The 19,972-nt window shown below is 41.5% G+C and overlaps 1 protein-coding gene across 1 annotated transcript in view; it reads left to right on the top strand.

Moving 5' to 3' along the window:
• zdhhc17 (zinc finger DHHC-type palmitoyltransferase 17) overlaps nt 1-19,972 on the top strand; it is a 90,879-nt gene that overhangs the window by 12,766 nt on the left and 58,141 nt on the right. Inside the window, exon 2 of the mRNA XM_061913989.1 lies at nt 16,964-17,067. Within this exon, the coding sequence (XP_061769973.1) occupies nt 16,964-17,067 (104 nt within the window). The remainder of the gene's footprint in view (nt 1-16,963; nt 17,068-19,972) is intronic.

Consider the following 19,972-nt stretch of genomic DNA (forward strand, 5'->3'; position numbering starts at 1 on the left):
GTATCTGTGTTACTATAACCCCGTTGTAGCTGGGACGCATTGTCTTTAATCTCCTTTCTAATGAGTTCAATTTTCTTATTAAAGAACTTCATAAAGTCCTCTGCCGAATGGGTGGAGCTACTGGAAGGAGTCCCTTGTTGGGTTAGCGATGCTACTGTACTAAACAAAAATTTTGGATCGTTTTTATTAATGCGGATGAGATTTGAGTAATAATTAGTTTTAGCTAAGGTAAGCATGCGTTTATAAGTTATTAAACTATCACTCCATGCTTGATGGTGCACCTCAAGTTTAGTCGTGCGCCATTTGCGTTCCAGCTTTCTACATAATAATTTCTGAGCTCTAGTTTCTTCAGTAAACCATGGCGTACGCCTTTTTGGAGCCTTTTTTAACTTCAGCGGTGCTATACTATCAATGGTTTCGCGCAGGGCGTTGTTAAAGTTGTTAGTGAGGTTATCAATAGAGCCCACATACTTTGGGAACGGTGCCATTACCGAGGGCAGTAGGTCCGCAAGAGTCGTCGTTGTGGCAGCATTAATGTTGCGGCTGCTATAGCAGTTATTATTATTATTAGCTTGCCGAACATGAGTCTGAACTTCGAATTTTATAAGGTAATGATCGGACATTACTTTAGTATACGGGAGTATCATAACTTTGGAGACGGTGATACCTCTGACAAGCACTAGGTCTATCGTATTACCGCTGCGATGCGTCGGTTCATTTATTATTTGTGTAAGACCACAGCTATCAATTATAGTCTGGAGCGCCACGCACGGTGGGTCCAATGGGGTATTCATATGGATATTAAAGTCCCCCATTATAATTATATTATCGGCGTGCGTCACTAGATCAGCAACAAACTCTGAGAATTCACTAATAAAGTCCGAATAGGGCCCTGGGGGGCGGTAGATAACGGCCAGGCACAGAGGCAGAGGTGTGGCAGACTTCATAGAAAGCACCTCAAACGATTTATATTTATTATTTAAGTTAGGACTAAAGTTAAAGTTTTCGTTGTATATTAGTGCGACACCCCCTCCCCTTTTGAGGTGACGGGCAATATGCGCATTCGTATAGTTAGGAGGGGATGCCTCATTTATCGCAAAAAAGTCGTCTGGTTTAAGCCAGGTTTCGCTAAGACCGATGACGTTAAGGTTGTTGTCTCTAATGACCTCATTGACTAATAACGTTTTGGGAGACAAAGATCTGATGTTTAGAAAGCCCATATTATAGGTAGTGGGCTGTTTTAAGGAGTTGTTGATAAAATTATCCGTAGTAGCAATATTAATAATGTTGCGTTTATTATGCGCAGTGTACTTAAAATAATTACGACCATATCTAGGAATTGATATGACGGGAATTTTCAGATTGTCTACTTGGCGCTGCGATAAACTGAACGCATCATAATTTGCCACCTCAGTAGAACGCATGTCTAACTCTGACGAAGTCATAGACACAGTAGAAAAAACATTTTGTGAGTTGTGTATTATTCTACGAAAATTGCTATGTGTAGAGGGATCATCCAGCCTGGCGCTGGCTAGCTCTAACTTAACTGACTCCATACCCAGGCTAGCAGGCTCTGTAATTGCCTGTGACCGGGCTTGCTCTAGTGCAGTTAGTCAAATGTGGCTCAATGCGAAGTCTATGTTCCGAGACAAGAGGATAGCGCCTTCCTGGTTAGGGTGAAGGCCGTCTCTCCTCAGCAAGCCAGGTTTGCCCCAGAAAGAGGGCCAATTATCAATAAACGTAAATCCCTGTTGTCTGCAGAAGCTGTCCAGCCACCTGTTAAGAGAGACTAATCTGCTATATCTCTCATCATTGCCTCTCCCAGGCAGGGGGCCAGAGACAATTACTCGATGCCTGGACATCTTTCTGGCGAGATTACAAGCCCTGGCTATGTTTCTCTTAGTAATCTCTGATTGTCTCATCCTAACGTCATTGGAGCCAACGTGTATTACTATATTCGCATAACTAGTGGTGCGGTTAGCCTGCCGTACGTGCTTACTAGACCTGTTGCGAGTTAGCTCCCTAAGATTAGCTTCAATGTCAGGTGCTCTGCCCCCGGGAATACACTTAATTGTGGCTGGTTTGCTAAGCTTTATGTTTCGGGTGATGGAGTCCCCTATAACTAAAGTGTGGTGCCCGGTAGACTGGGGTGTAGGACTAGCTAAAGGGCTAAATCTATTATGCGTCTCAACCGGTACACCGTAGCTTGTAGGCCGATTAGGGCTGCTACAAGCTGGGCTAGTTAGCTCGCTACAGCTAACGCTAGCAGATGTGTCCGCAACATCTAAAGTTACGAAATTACACTGCTCTAACTGGCGGACACGGCTCTCTAGCAAAGCCAACCTATCCATGAGTAAAGTGCACGAAGCGCAGGAAGCCATACTCACAGAAACTTTCCGTCGCCGAGTGGAGTGCCAGCTGTCTTCGGGAAGTGGTGGTCACGGTGGCGGGGGAGAAGCTTCCTTCAGACCGGCGCTGCCTTTCTCCGCTAGCCTCGTTAGCTTAGCAGCTAGCTAGCTGAGGGCGAAGTGGTGAGACAGAGATCGGGTGATTTGCAAGTTAAATTGAACTATTAAATATGTTCGATAAGTTGTAAATAAAGCTGCAAAACAGTTAAAATCACACAGATAGAACGATACTTAGCTTTTTTGCAACAAGAGCAGTCAGCGAGCAGTCATTCACGTTGACCCGGAACCGGAAACATATAAAGGGTTGTGAGTTCAAACCCCAGCCGAGTCATACCAAAGACTATAAAAAAATGGGACCCATTGCCTCCCTGCTTGGCACTCAGCATCAAGGTTTGGAATTGGGGGTTAAATCACCAGAAATGATTCTCCGGCGCGTCAAATGCAAAGGACTAATTTCACCACACCTATTGTGTGTGTGACAATCATTGGTACCTTAAGTTAACTTAACATTTCGGGAGAACATCCGCACCCTAACACACATAGAACAAATACCCAGAACCCCTTGCAGCTCTAACTCTTCCGGGACGCTACAATATACACCCCCTGGGTTCAATACTGGGCTCCCGTGACTGTGTGGGTTCCCTCCGGATACTCCGGCTTCCTCCCACCTCCAAAGACATGCGCCTGGAGATCGGTTGATTGGCAACACTAAATTGGCCCTAGTGTGTGAATGTGAGTGTGAATGTTGTCTGTCTATCTGTGTTGGCCCTGTGATAAGGTGGCGACTTGTCCAGGGTGTACCCCGCCTTCCGCCCGATTGTAGCTCGGATAGGCACCAGTGCCCCCCGCGACCCCAAAGGGAATAAGTGGTAGGAAATGGATGGATGGGTTTGAATTGGTCTAGGTTATCGGGGACTGTTATTACTGACGGACAGGTGTCATGGTGTGACTGCAGTCAGGCACGTAGGAAAACCCTTGTCTCCATGGCAACGTCTCTGTCACTTTCACTCATTTGCCGCTTTTCCACTAATGCAGGGGTAGGCAACCCAGAATGTTGATAACACAACGCTGTCAATCGCCATTCATATAAAACCCGCGGGCCGCACTAATGTTAAAATTTCATATTAAGGTGGAGGCCGCAAAATAACGTCTAGCGCAGTGTTTCTCAAAGTGTGGGGCGCGCCCCACTGGTGGGGAATAGAGACATGACAGAGGGGGCGCGAGGAAAGGGAGGAAATTTCCCTTTAAATTTATTATTCTTTTTTTTTAATATTCTTAGATTTTTTTTTTTACTATGCTTTCATTTTCTATACGCATTGCAAATCACTTTGTGATTCTGTCTGTGAAATCCGCCATATAAATGAATGTAAATACTTATTTTTCCTGTAGGCTTTAAATTTCTAGGTAGGAGCGAAAGTTTGACGGACATAGCAACAGTAACTAATGGGGGCCGGGCTAAGCGGAACAAACTTTCGTGCGGATGGGTAGCAGGATAATGTGTGGACCACAATTACACAAATTGGATAAATTTGTGACTCGCACCTCAATGGTGGTCAAGCCAGCGCCTGCAGAGAAACAAAAATATCACGGGCCTAATCAACCAAAAATTCCAACCAAAAAGAAAATATGATGAAGGGTATATTGCTCTTGGATTAACGGCAGCGGTGATGGGGGCAGAGGAGAGAGACCCCTGTGTGTTCTGTGTCTAAAACCGCTAGCAGCAGACAGCATGAGACCCAAAAAATTAAAGAGACACCTCGAGACCACACACCCCAATAACGTCAATAAGCCACTTGATTTCTTTCAAAGAAAACTGGCAGAGTACCGTCAACAGGAGAAGCGTATGGTAAAAGCTGCATCAGTAAACAGTGACGCTCAAATGGCTTCATATAGAGTTGCATACAGAATTGCACAATGCAAAAAAACACATACAATCGCTGAGCAGCTCATTCTCCCCGCTGCAATAGACATGGTGTCTGTCATTTTTGACGAGACAAGTGCAGCAAATTTAAAAGCTTTCCCACTGTCAAACGGCACAGTTGCGAGACGTATATGCAACATTGCAAGTGATCTTGAGGAACAACTCGTAGACAAATTAAAAGAAAGTCGTTTTGCTTTACAAGTGGACGAAGCTACTGACAGCAATATAAAACTGCCTGTTCATCGCATACGTCCGCTTTGTGAATGGCGAGTCACTGTGCGAGGATTTGCTGTTTAGCAAATACATAAAAAATAGAGCCACTGTTGATGAGCTGTTCAAGATAATGGACAGTTTCCTCAAAGAACATGACTTTAAATGGGAAAACTGTGTGGGCTTTTGCTCTGATGGCACACAGACCATGGCAGCGTCAAGAAACGGGCTGCAGGCTCTAATAAAGAGGCTTGCGCCAAATGCGCATTGGACACCCTGTCATTCACTGGGAAGCACTTGCGTCAAGGCAGCTCAGCCCCGAACTCAATGAGGTTTTAACAGATGTGAGCGCGGTAAATTTGATCAAAACACGGAAAAGTGCCACTTTTAATTTATTTTTCATTAAACTTGATGCAAGTTATTTGATTTATTATTGAACTTGATGCAAGTTATAACACTTTTGATTTATTATTGAACTTGATGCAAGTTAGAACACTTTTGATTTATTATTGGACTTGATGCAAGTTAGAACACTTTGATTTATTATTGAACTTGATGCAAGTTATAACACTTTTGTTTTATTTATTATTGAACTTGATGCAAGTTATCTTATTCATCATTGAACTTGATGCAAGTTATACTACAGCTGCACAGTTATTTATTATTGAACTTGATGCAAGTTATACCACAGCTGCACAGTTATTTTATTTATTATTGAACTTGATGTTCTTTTACTGCGATGAGGTGGCGACTTGTCCAGGGTGTACACCGCCATCCACCCGATTGTAGCTGAAATAGGCACCAGCGACCCCCAAAGGGAATAAGCGGCAGTAAATGGATGGATGGATGGATGTTATTTTATGTTATTGAGTTTGAATGTATACAACTTGATGTTACTTGATGTTCAATACATTTGAAAATGTTAAGCTTGGCATTAGCGTTCTGTTGGGGCGATGACGGCAGGTGGGGCTTGAAAGCTCCCCCTTGTCCAAAGTGGGGGGTGACAAAAAAAGTTTAAGAACCACTGGTCTAGCGGGACGCAATTGGCCCGCGGGCCGCATGTCTGGGACCCCTGGTATAGGTAATTAAGAGTTGGACAATATCGGGATATCGGCAAATGAGCCATTATCTCTAAAGAGAAGCAACCTATATTAACCTTGTAGATTGTTATTGTAACAATAGGTTAAGCTTTGTCAGCTTGTAGACATGCGAATGAAAATGAAGTATAGAGATGGAGACATCATTGAACATCTCCCACATGTGAGCAGCGTGCAGCTGTTCTGTGCGTCGTTATTGTTTTCATCACCGACCATGCGTCACGCTGCCTAACGACAGCGCCGCATGGAACCTTGTCCTCGTAATGATTTCAAAACGATGCTGATGTTGTTCATGACGGCGAGCGCAGAGCGGATACGTCGCATTTGCGAGTGGATCTGTTTCCCTGGGCGATTGAGTCTAATTGCAGTGTTGCTGTGAGGTTAATTGAATGTGATAAGTAGCACAGATGCTGCGTCGCACATGTGACACTGCGGGATTACACCAGCCTGCTTTGTCTTCTGCCTTCACTGCCGTCATATCTTGCTGCTGTTTGAGTGATTGATGACGTACCTCCATTTACCAACTTCATTGGTTCTTGAACATAACATGAAATTTTCGTATATTAAAGCACATTTCTCAATAAGAAACAATGTCAATATGAACCAGAAAATCCCCGCGGGAATTTCCATAGGCCTGCTATCTGTGCCCCAGACCTGGTGCAGAGTGTCTGAATCCATGAGTTTTAGGTGTAACTGTACAGAAAGAGCCACAAAGGTAGCCTAAAACAGCTAACAAAAATGCTAACACTTAGCATCTATGCTAACATTAGCACGAAAACAGTAAGGTAGTTTCATATACCAAGTTATACGACTCGAAAGTGTATGGCTGCGGAAATATATATTTTTTGGAAAATTAGATGAAAAAGTTAGCATGCTATTGTTTGCATGCTAACAGGTAGCAGGTGTCACATACCAAGTTTTATGACTCTGGGTCAAACGGTTGCAAAATAAAAACTCAAAAAGTTAGTATGCTATTGCTAGCATGGTAACAGTCAACAAGTCTCACATATGAAGTTATATGACTCTAGGGTAGACGGCAGCAAAACTAGCTCAAAAAGTTAGCATGCTAATGTTAGGAAGCGAACGTGAGCATGATAATATTTAGCTTGTCTCACATACCAAGTTATATGACTAAAGTGTATGGCGGCGGAAATAGAATTTTTTTTGTTAAAACAGATGAAAAAGTTGGAATGCTATTGTTTGCATGTTAACAGGTAACAAGTGTGACATACCAAGTTATAGGACTCTGGATCAAACGGTTGCAAAACGAGCTCAAAAAGTTAGTATGCTAATGCTAGCATGCTAACATTAGCATGGTAACAGTGAACAAGTGTTACATATGAAGTTATATGACTCCAGGGTAAACGGTAGCAAAATGAGCTCAAAAAGTTAGCATGCTAATATATGCATGCTACAAAGCTAATGTGAGCATGATAATATTTAGCTTGTGTCACATACCAAGTTATATGATTCTAAGGTGTGTGGCTGGGGAATTAGCGTAAAAAGAGTAAATTTAGAAAATAAAAGTTAGCACTTTAATGTTAGCATGCTAAGAGTTTACAAGTGTCACATACCAAGTTATATGATTCTGGGGTAAACGGTTGCAAAACTAGCTCAAAAAGTTAGTGCTCTAATTTCAGAATGCTAGCAAGCTAACAACAGCATGCTATCAGTTAGCATGTGTCACATACAGTGGGGCAAAAAAGTATTTAGTCAGCCACCGATTGTGCAAGTTCTCCCACTTAAAATAATGACAGAGGTCTGTAATTTTCATCATAGGTACACTTCAACTGTGAGAGACAGAATGTGAAAAAAAAGTCCAGGAATTCACATTGTAGGAATTTTAAAGAATTTATTTGTAAATTATGGTGGAAAATAAGTATTTGGTCACTTCAAACAAGGAAGATCTCTGGCTCTCACAGACCTGTAACTTCTTCTTTAAGAAGCTCTTCTGTCCTCCACTCGTTGCCTGTATTAATGGAACCTGTTTGAACTTATCTGTATAAAAGACACCTGTCCACAGCCTCAAACAGTCAGACTCCAAACTCCACTATGGCCAAGACCAAAGAGCTGTCGAAGGACACCAGGAAAATAATTGTAGACCCGCACCAGACTGGGAAGAGTGAATCTAAAATAGGCAAGCAGCTTGGTGTGAAAAAATCAACTTTGGGAGCAATTATCAGAAAATGGAAGACATACAAGAGCACTGATAATCTCCCTCGATCTGGGGCTCCACGCAAGATCTCATCCCGTGGGGTCAAAATGATCATGAGAACGGTGAGCAAAAATCCCAGAACCACACGTCGGGACCTGGTGAATGACCTGCAGAGAGCTGGGACCAAAGTAACAAAGGTTACCATCAGTAACACACTACGCCGACAGGGAATCAAACCCTGCAGTGCCAGACGTGTCCCCCTGCTTAAGTCCAGGCCCGTCTGAAGTTTGCCAGAGAGCACATGGATGATACAGCAGAGGATTGGGCGAATGTCATGTGGTCAGATGAAACAAAAATAGAACTTTTTGGTATAAACTCAACTCGTCGTGTTTGGAGGAAGAAGAATACTGAGTTGCATCCCAAGAACACCATACCTACTGTGAAGCATGGGGGTGGAAACATCATGCTTTGAGGCTGTTTTTCTGCTAAGGGGACATGACGACTGATCCGTGTTAAGGAAAGAATGAACGGGGCCATGTATCGTGAGATTTTGAGCCAAAACCTCCTTCCATCAGTGAGAGCTTTGAAGATGAAACGTGGCTGGGTCTTCCGGCATGACAATGATCCCAAACACACCGCCCGGGCAGCAATGGAGTGGCTCCGTAAGAAGCATTTGAAAGTCCTGGAGTGGCCTAGCCAGGCTCCAGACCTCAACTCCATAGAAAATCTGTGGAGGGAGTTGAAAGTCCGTGTTGTTCGGCAACAGCTCCAAAACATCACTGCTCTCGAGAATAGGCCAAAATACCAGCTACTGTGTGTGCAAACCTGGTAAAGAACTATAGTAATCGTTTGACCTCTGTTATTGCCAACGAAGGTTATATTACAAAGTATTGAGTTGAATTTTTGTTATTGACCAAATACTTATTTTCCACCATAATTTACAAATAAATGTGAATTACTGTTTTTTTTTTGTTCACATTCAGTCTCTCACAGTTGAAGTGTACCTATGATGAAAATTACAGACCTCTGTCATCATTTTAAGTGGGAGAACTTGCACAATCGGTGGCTGACTAAATACTTTTTTGCCCCACTGTACCAAGTTATATTACTGTAAGGTGTATGGCTGTCTAAGTAGAGGAAAAAAAGTAATGTGTGCCAAAAAGGTAGCATGTTTGTATTGGTATGCTAACATGCTAACATTAGTTTGCTAACAGTTTACCAGTGTTTTGTGTAAGTTTGCGTGTGTCCATTTTGTTCCACCGTGGCGAAAGTCAGTTAGCGTCGTGCCTTACTCAGCAGGACGTTCAGCCCAAAAGAAGGAAGTAAAGAAATATGACAAACACTCACATAGAAGTTGCAACACATTTAAAAGCATAGACATCGAATTAGTAGACGCAGCATGGACCGCTACTGCCCATTGGCGCTGACGAGACGTGGGGCCGCCATCTTGGAGTAGTGATCCGCTCCACTCAGCGCAATGCATTTGGCAGGAGCAATGACCTGTCATTTCATTTGGGGCAGTATAGCTCGGTTGGTAGAGCGGCCGTGCCAGCAACTTGAGGGTTGCAGGTTCAATCCCCGCTTCCGCCATCCTAGTCACTGCTGTTGTGTCCTTGGGCAAGACACTTTACCCACCTGCTCCCAGTGCCACCCACACTGGTTTAAATGTAAAAATTTGATATTGGGTTTCACTATGTAAAGCGCTTTGAGTCACTAGAGAAAAAGCGCTATATAAATATAATTCACTTCACTTCATTTAATTCACCTTACCTCACTGAATACCTCTGACTTTCATGCGTTTTTTTCTTGTCATACGTGTCACTATGATAAAGGACACGTGTTTTATTATTCATAGTTTGCTTAACAGTTATATAATACTCTCATATGCTATAAGTCACTAGTGTGCCGTGAGATACAGCCTGGTGTGCCGTGGGAGATTATACAATTTCACCTATTTGGGTTAAAAAATATTTTTTGCAAACAGTAATTATGATCAGCAAATATTGTGCTGTTGTTCAGTGTCTGTACTGTCTGGAGATCGGCAGACTTACCAGGTTATACTCTTCCATATCAGTAGGTGGCAGCAGGTAGCTAATTGCTTTGTAGATGTCGGAAACAGCGGGAGGCAGTGTGCAGGTAAAAAGGTATCTAATCCTTAGAGATGCGCGGATAGGCAATTATATCATCCGCAACCGCATCACTAAAGTCGTCATCCACCCGTCATCCACCCGCCATCCACCCGAACCAACATTTTATCAAAGCCACACCCACTCACTACCCGCCCGTTGTTATATATCTAATACAGACGATGCAAGGCATTTGTGAGGTTAGACAGTGTAACTCCCTCCAAATAGCACAGACACAATGGCTTTCTTGAACTGATTTATTTGAAGGCTTCCTTTCCCTTCAAATTCATCGTGAAAACTGTTATAAATAAAGCACGTTACAAACGTAAAAATAATAACATGCACAGCTTGTGGATCAAACATTTTACCAAGTAAAATACCAACAAATGACAAAAAAATACCTCGTTGGCCATACCCGGAAGTAGCTTCCTTACATCCGTCGACAGACCAAACGAGATACTTCCAAATAAAAGTATGCCAACAAACTGTTTCAAAGTGTATAGCTCGTTTTTCGTATGTGGGTAACAACATTTAACAATTTATAAATGCTTCATTTCTATAGGCTAGTAAGGTAAAGTGTTGTACCTGACAAGTTTGGGCTACCTTGCTTCTGCAGCCTTCATCAGAGGTGTCACGTGATGTTAGCGTGACGTCGTCTGTGACGTGTTATATGGATTGTACCATCAAGAGTTGGCAGGTACAACACTTTACCTACTAGCCTATATAAATCAACCATTTATAAATACACGTCAGTAGACTAAATGAACCTCTTCTACATAACATTTAACTATGTATAATGTAGCGGCTGGCTACGGGGTGTTAGCCAATGACTTTGGCTGGGGGGCGGGACTTCCAGGAGAGATAGGTAAGTGACGTTGTTGACAGGAAGTGAGAGTTCGAGTTGTCCCGGGAAAAGCGTTAGAGACATGAGAGCTGTTGTGTGGTTGTATTACATCTTGTCCAATAAAGACAAGACAAACAAAGAAGTTTTATGAGCCTACATTCCTGGGATTATTACGATATATATTTCCGAATTGGTTCAACCGCCACCCGCCCGAATCTATTTAAAATCTATTTTTTCCTCATGTCACCCGCCCGACCCTCGGTTTATCCGCGGACTCCGCGGTTGTGACCGCAAACCGCGCATCTCTACTAATTCTTAAAACAAAAATAAACAAAATGTGAGTGTCCTTAAGAAAATACATTGAAGCTTAGGGAAGGCTATGCAGAATAAAACTAAAATTGGACAACAGCAAAGACTTACTGTGGAGCAAAGACGGTGTCCACAAAGTACACCCTAGCATGACATGACAGTCAACAATGTCCCCACAAAGGATATAAAACAACTGAAATATTCTTGATTGCTAAAACAAAGCAGGTGTGGGGAATAGCGGTCAAGGAAGACATGAGACTGCTACAGGAAAATGCCAAATAAAGAGAAAAAGCCACCAAAATAGGAGCGCAAGACAAGAACTAAAACACTACACTCAGGAAAACAGCAAAAAAAACACCAAATAAGTCAAGACATGATGTGACAGGTGGTGACAGTACACCAACTTTGAGACAAGAGCCATATTGATGCTTGCTTGGTCGTGGTTTAAAGTCGTATCCAACGATTGCGACAACAACTTATTACCGTCAATATCGGCTGCTGAGTTTCATTTTTTTTAATGATTTGTGCTAATGGTGTGCCTCTGCATTTTTTTCAATGCCTTGGCTCAAAAAAGGTTAAAAAACACTGTTATAATTGACCAGACGTCCGAGATCAAAACTGGGAATATAATAATAAAAACGCTCAGCTATTTTTGAGTTGAAGAAACAATACGATTAGGTTATATATACATGCTAGGGCTGGGCGATAGGGCTATATATTTATTATCTCGATATTTTTAGACCATGTCAAGATACACGATATATCTCGATATTTTGCCTTAGCCTTTAAAACCATTTGATGTATATAATCACAGCAGTATGATGTCTAACAGTGACGACAGTTACTAAGCAGTGGCACAAACATTCATGTCATTCCAAAAATTGAAAGTGCAAGATTGTCAGAGACATTTTTAAAAAAGCTTTTTAGTGCACTTTAGTGCCTGATGTCACAAGATAACATATCAAAACAACACTAAATTAAAGTGCACTTTTTGTACAGGACGCCACTACAATAGTTTAAAACAAATAAAGTGCACTTTTGTGCATGATGTCACACAAGATATTTTAATAAGTGTCAAATAAAAATTAGCTGCATAATAGGAAATAAAATAGTGTAAGTCCTTCACTAGGGGCTTCACGGTGGCAGAGTGGTTAGTGCGTCTGCCTCACAATACGAAGTTCCTGCAGTCCTGGGTTCAAATCCAGTCTCGGGATCTTTCTGTGTGGAGTTTGCATGTTCTCCCCGTGAATCCGTGGGTTCCCTCCGGGTACTCCGGCTTCCTCCCACTTCCAAAGACATGCACCTGGGGATAGGTTAATTGGCAACACTAAATTGGCCCTAGTTTGTGAATGTGAGTGTGAATGTTGTCTGTCTATCTGTGTTGGCCCTGCGATGAGGTGGCGACTTGTCCAGCCAGCGCCCCCCAAGACCCCGAAAGGGAATAAGCGGTAGAAAATGGATGGATGGATGGAAGTCCTTCACTATGTGGTAGGTTCCTACGGACGTTATCTCATTGTATTGTTGACTAATTTTTTAGTTTGGAGTTGATGTAGAAATGGTTGCCTCGGCATTTTGTGGGTGTGGCACCGAACGGAGATGTTGACGTGGAATTTCAAGCACTCTTCATTCTCTAGCGGGTGACTTTGGAAATAATGCTACACATCAGCAGTAATGCTACTTTTTGTAGCAACGCTTTTGCCCCACACTTGACAAATTACAGTTGTCTGTTCGACATCTTCCTGCTTGAAGCCAAACCACCGCCAGACGATGGTCCCCCTGCTGTTTTACTTGGGAATTAATTCTTCCTTCATTTGTTACCAGATTTGCACCTTTTTTCTCTCGTATTACCACTCGCACCACAGCTAACGTTACCCATGCCACTACCTCTCTGCTCCGCGAGGCCGTATACATATGTGATGTATGTAAGAAGGTGCGCTTGTTTTACGTGTCTGAGAAGGAGAGACAAGAAAGAATGAGAAGAGCCTGTAGTGTAATGCCCGCAGCTGAAAGCAACTGCGTGAGAACGTATACTCCAATATCACGATAAAGCATTTTGTATATCGCACAGAGACAAACCCGGGATATATCGAGTATATTCCATATATCGCCCAGCCCTAATACATTCGTAAACATAAACAATGTATGAGTACATTAGATATCTGTATATCTTAGGGACCTATATACTGTTTATTCTGTCTTGACACCTTGTATTGATATTTTGTATTACATTCTTCCCTTAAATCAGGGGTCGGCAACCCGCGGTCCTGGAGCCGCATGCGGCTCCTTGATCACTGTGATGTGGCTGAGCTGCTAAATTGCCGTCCCCAACGATTATTCCGAGAGGTTTCCGGGGGGATAACCTTCTCCAATTTTCACCTGGACTTCAATATTGAGGGTGTGCAGTAAAGGCAATGCCTTTATCACCCTCTACAGCGTGTCGTCGCACCCGCTTTAACACCACGCGATCTGCGTGCTGACTGGTCACATTTAATATTCAGCCTCTGTTAACACAGAAAAGTGACTGCAACGCATACTTAGTCAACAGCCATACAGGTTACACTGAGGGTTCTAATATAAACAACTTCAACACTCTTACTAATATGCGCCACGCTGTGAACCCACACCAAACAAGAATGACAAACACATTTCAGAAGAACATCGGCACTGTAACACAAGATAAACACAAAAGAACAAATACCCAGAATCCCCTACTCTTCCGGGCTACATGATACAGCCCCGCTAGCACCAAACCCCGCCCCCCCTCAACCCCGCCCACCTCAACCGACGCACGGAGGGGGTGGGGGGATTTTGTGCTAGCGGGGCTGTAAAATGTAGCCCGGAAGAGTAGGGACGCATGGGATTCTGGGTATTTGTTCTTTCGTGTTTATGTTGTGTTACAGTGCCGATGTTCTCCTGAAACGTGTTTGTCATTTTTGTTTTGTGTGGGTTCACAGTGTGGCGCATATTAGTAAGAGTGTTAAAGTTGTTTAAACGGGCACCCTCAGTGTGACCTGTATGGCTGTTAAACAAGTATGCCTTGCAATCGTTTGCGTGTGCCTGCAGAAGCCTCATACGACATGTGACTGGGCTGGCAAGCTGATTGAACGTGTTGTAGGGCAGTGGTCCCCAACCACCGGGTCGCGGCTCGATTGGTACCGGGCCGTAGAAGATACTTTTGTTTTTTTATTATTTTTTAATCTTTGTTTTTTTTTATTTTTTTTATTAAATCACCACAAAAAACACAACGTACACGTACACTATCTTTTTGTGTTGAACTTGAAATTGCTCTGTGTGCCTCTTAAATGGACAAATAAAGTTTTTTTTTAATTGAAAAGATTCCCACCTGTTACGTTTAGCATTCAATTTTGTTTCGGATTGTAATTATCCTAAAACCGTGAACTGCCGGTGATGCTGCTGATTTCCTGGAGAAGTAGCTAGTGTGCTAATCGCTAGCTTACAAGCTGACATGAATACGAGACATATTAACATATTTTCCCTCTCACAAGCACATTCAAACGTATATAAACACATTTTTTTCCGAGCCACTGAGCTACTCAATTGTGCACATTGAACCTACATGAGTGAAGATGGTTAATGCGCAACAGGAAGTGTCGCATAAACAGGAAGTGAAATGTGCAACCCCCTTTTTTGCGATGAATAAACTCTAAAGCAGGGGTCACCAACCTTTTTGAAACCAAGAGCTACTTCTTGGGTACTGATTAATGCGAAGGGCTACCAGTTTGATACACACTTAAATAAATGGCCAGAAATAGCCAATTTGCTCAATTTACCTTTAATAAATCTATATATATAAAAAAATTGGTATTTCTGTCTGTCATTCCGTCGTACATTTTTTTTCCTTTCACGGAAAGTTTTTTGTAGATAATAAATGATGAAAAAAACACTTAATTGAATGGTTTAAAAGAGGAGAAAACACGAAAAAAAATGAAAAGTAAATCTTGAAACGTAGTTTATCTTCAATTTCGACTCTTTAAAATTCAAAATTCAACCGAAAAAAATGAAGAGAAAAACTAGCTAATTCGAATCTTTTTGAAATAAATTTAAAAAATAATTTATGGAACATCATTAGTAATTTGTTATGATTAAGATAAATTTTAGAATTTTGATGACATGTTTTAAATAGGTTAAAATCCACTTTGAAATAAGATTTAAATGTGATTCTTCAGATTTTTTAGATTTGCCATAAAAAAATTTTTGAATTGTAATCATAAGTTTGAAGAAATATTTCACAAATATTCTTCGTCAAAAAAACAGAAGCTAAAATGAAGAATTAAATTAAAATGTATTTATTATTCTTTACAATATTAAAAAAAATACTTGAACATTGATTTAAATTGTCAGGAAAGAAGAGGAAGGAATTTAAAAGGTAGATGTGTTTAAAAATCCTTAAAATCACTTTTAAGGTTGTATTTTTTCTCTTAAATTGTCTTTCTGAAAGTTATAAGAAGCAAAGTAATAGAATAAATGAATTTATTTAAACAAGTGAAAACCAAATCTTTAAAATGTTTTCCTGGATTTTCAAAATCTATTTGAGTTTTGTCTCTCTCAGAATTAAAAATGTCGAGCAAAGCGAGACCAGTTTGCTAGTAAATAAATACAATAAAAAAAAATAGAGGCAGCTCACTGGTAAGTGCTGCTATTTGAGCTATTTTTAGAACAGGCCAGTGGGCGACTCATCTGGTCCTTACGGGCTACCTGGTGCCCGCGGACACCGCCTTGGTGACCCATGCTCTAAACCTTTTAAGAAAAGTCACGAAGTGTCCTCCCATTGACACATACTTATTATTACTTCTCATTCCATCCATCTATCCTCTTCCGCTTATCCGAGGTCGGGTCGCGGGGGCAGCAGCCTAAGCAGGGAAGCCCAGACTTTCCTCTCCCCAGCCACTTTGTCCAGCTCCTCCCGGGGGAATCCCGAGGCGTTCCCAGGCCAGCCGGGAGACAAAGTCTTCCCAACGTGTCCTGGGTCTTCCCCGTGGCCTCCTGCTGGTCGGAGGCGTTCGGGTGGCATCCTGAGCAGATACCCGAACCACCTCACCTGGCTCCTCTCCATGTGGAGGAGCAGCGGCTTTACTATGCGCTCCTCCCAGATGGCAGCACTAGATGAAAGATGCAATGGTCCGTCAGAAGCCCAGAAACTCACTGACCTTTTATACACACATTAATTACAAACAAACAGGTCACAGGTGAGGATCGGAACCTTGATTGGCCATTCAAACCTGTTTGTGTCAACTTTTGTTATCAGGTCAAAGTCACTGGGGTATGTCAACTTTTGATCAGGGTCATTTGGGTACTTTCTTTTGTCATTCTGATTTAAAAGAGTAAACACAGTTGTTTGCCAATAAATAGCTTCACACAACCATTAAGCATGAGTGGAAGAAAGGTTTTTGTGTTATCATTCATATTCTCTAAGAATGGCCAAGACATCATAAATTCTCCAATAAGCACAACTGTACTGTAGATATCTCAATTAACTCAGGTATCAGTATTTCTGATTTGAGAGTAGATATTACAGCCCAAATATCTGGTATCGCCGGTATCAATATTTCAGTATTGATCCGCAGATCAAAATTGTTGACGTAACCAACCAGGGCTTTTTTTCCCCGACCAAAAAACACAAACAAGTCAAATGTTTAATCGAAAGCATTCTTGATTGACATCGATTACATGTCTACCGCGATATATATTTTGATATGGTTTTATCGGCCCTGCCCTACAGGATCATTTTGATCACAATAGCCGTGATATGAAAATGTTGATGCCTAGTTCCTCTGTAAATGAGGAACATGCACTGCAAAGCAGGAACTACTTCAAGTGTAAGGTCTGACGACTTTGTGTTCGGAGATAACTAACTTGCAGGTTCTTGTTTCAGGAAATCAAACCCCAGAGTCACTACAACCACGGCTACACGGAAAATGTCCCCCGCAAAAATCACGTGGACGACTACAGCACCTGGGACATTGTTAAAGCCACACAGTAAGTGGAGGAAAGCAGGTCTCATCAGGTCATTGTCGACTCAGGCATTCAATCATCTCAACTGGACTGCTTGGTTGGTCTGAGAAGACATTTTGTCTCTCGTCTGAGTGGACTTCATCAGTTCTTGTTCATAGACTTGGATTGATCAGATCTGGTCTTATACTTAGATTGGTCGGATCTGGTCTTGAACTTAGATTGGTCAGATTTAGTCTTGAACTTAGATTGGTCAGATCTCGTCTTAGACTTGGATTGGTCACATCTAGTCTTAGGGTTTGATTAGTCGGATATAGTCTTAGACTTGCATTAGTCAAATCTAGTGTTAGGCTTAGATTGGTCATACCTAATGTTAGGCTTAGATTGGTCACAACTAGTCTTAGGCTTACATTGGTCAAATGTAGTCTTAGGCTTAGATTGGTCACATCTAGTGTTAGGCTTAGATTGGTCACAACTAGTCTTAGGCTTACATTGGTCACAACTAGTCTTGGGCTTACATTGGTCAAATTTAGTCTTAGGCTTAGATTGGTCACATCTAGTGTTAGGCTTAGATTGGTCACAACTAGTCTTAGGCTTACATTGGTCACAACTAGTCTTGGGCTTACATTGGTCAAATGTAGTCTTAGGCTTAGATTGGTCACATCTAGTGTTAGGCTTAGATTGGTCACAACTAGTTTTAGGCTTACATTGGTCAAATCTAGTTTTAGGCTTCGATTGATCACACCTAGTGTTAGATTTAGATTGGTCACAACTAGATTTAGGCTTACATTGGTCAAATCTAGTCTTAGGCTTACATTGGTCACATCTAGTCTTAGCCTTAGATTGTTCACATCTAGTCTTTGACTTAAATTGGTCACATCTAGTCTTATACTTGGTCACATCTAGTCTTATACTTAGATTGGTCACATCTAGTCTTAAACTTAGATTGGTCACATCTAGTTTTAAATTTAGATTGGTCCCATCTAGTCTTAGACTTAGCTTGGTGAGATCAAGTCTTAGACCTGGATTGGTCACATCTAGTTTTAGGCTTAGATTGGTCAGATCTAGTCTTAGGCTTAGATTGGTCACATCTAGTCTTAGGCTTACATTGGTCACATCTAGTCTTAGTCTTACATTGGTCACATCTAGTCTTAGCCTTAGATTGGTCACATCTAGTCTTTGACTTAGATTGGTCACATCTAGTCTTATACTTAGATTGGTCACATCAAGTCTTAGACTTAGATTAATCACATCTTAGATTTATATTGGTCGCATATAGTCTTAGGCTTGGATTGGTCACATCTAGCCTTAGGCTAAGATTGGTCAGATCTAGTCTTGGACTTATTTTGGTCAGATCCATCTTTGGCTTAGACTTGTCACATCTAGTCTTACACTTAGATTTGTCACATCTAGTCTTGAACTTAGATTGGTCAGATCTAGTCTTAGACTAAGATTGGTCAGATCTAGTCTTACACTTAGATTGGTCAGATTTACTCTTAGGCTTAGGTTGGTCACATCTAGACTTAGACTTGGATTGGTCAGATCTAGTCTTAGATTTGGATTGGTCATATCGAGTCTTAGACTTAGATTGGTCATATCTGGTTTTAGACTTATATTGGTCAGATCTAGTCTTAAACATAGATTGGTCAGATCAGATCTCGTCTTAGACTTAGATTGGCCACATCTTACACTTAGGCTTAAATTGGTCACACCTAGTTTTAGGTTTACATTGGTCACATCTAGTTGTAGGCTTAGATTGGTCACACCTAGTCTTAGACTTAGATTGGTCACATCTAGTCTTAGGCTTTGATTGGTCACATCTAGTTTTAGGCTTACATTGGTCACATTTAGTCTTAGGCTTACATTTGTCACATCTAGTCTTAAACTTAGATTGGTCACATCTAGTCTTAGACTTGGATTGGTCAGATCTAGTCTTAGACCTGGATTGGTCAGATCTAGTCTTAGACCTGGATTGGTCATATCGAGTCTTAGAATTAGATTGGTCCGATTTAGTCTTAGACTTAGATTGGTCACATCTTGTCTTAGACTTAGATTGGCCACATTTTAAACTTAGATTGGTCATAACTAGTCTTCAAATTGGATTGGTCAGATCTAGTCTTACACTTAGATTGGTCAGATGTAGTCTTAGACTTAGATTGGTCAGATCTAGTCTTAGACTTAGATTGGTCAGATCTAGTCTTAGACTTGGATTGGTCTGATCTAGTCTTAGACCTGGATTGGTCAGATCTAGTCTTAGACCTGGATTGGTCATATCGAGTCTTAGAATTAGATTGGTCCGATTTAGTCTTAGACTTAGATTGGTCACATCTTGTCTTAGACTTAGATTGGCCACATTTTAGACTTAGATTGGTCATAGCTAGTCTTCAAATTAGATTGGTCACATCTAGTCTTATACTTAGATTGGTCAGATCTAGTCTTGAACTTAAATTGGTCACATCTAGTCTTGAACTTAGTTTGGTCACATCTAGTCTTAGACTTAAATTGGTCACATCTAGTCTCGAGATTAGTACCAAAACCCTAAATCTTTTTACTCCAAAACCATGAGGGTGTGCCTGGGAAAGGATGGTTTCGCCCTATCGTACTGAAAATACAACAACTGTTGAGATGCAAACAGACAATCCTAACTGTCAGAGCCAACGACAGTCCTTGAAGTGTAAGTTCCCCTCGTTAGCATTGAGGTATGGTGTGGCAGAACGACTACTAAAAGTTGGAATCCCTTATGTAAGCATTCCATTCAGTTGTAAACAAATGGCATTCTGGACCAAATCGTTTCTAACTCCTGTTGTTTGTTGGAGGCTAAACTGCAGAGTCTTTGAGGAATGGTTGAAAGGACAGTGTTGTATGTGGGATGATGAAGCCTACTCGTATGAGAGACCAAACGTCTTCCAAAACAAAACAAACTGTCCAGTTG

The sequence above is a fragment of the Nerophis ophidion genome, linkage group LG10 (genome assembly GCF_033978795.1).
Source record: "Nerophis ophidion isolate RoL-2023_Sa linkage group LG10, RoL_Noph_v1.0, whole genome shotgun sequence".
Lineage (NCBI taxonomy): Eukaryota > Metazoa > Chordata > Actinopteri > Syngnathiformes > Syngnathidae > Nerophis > Nerophis ophidion.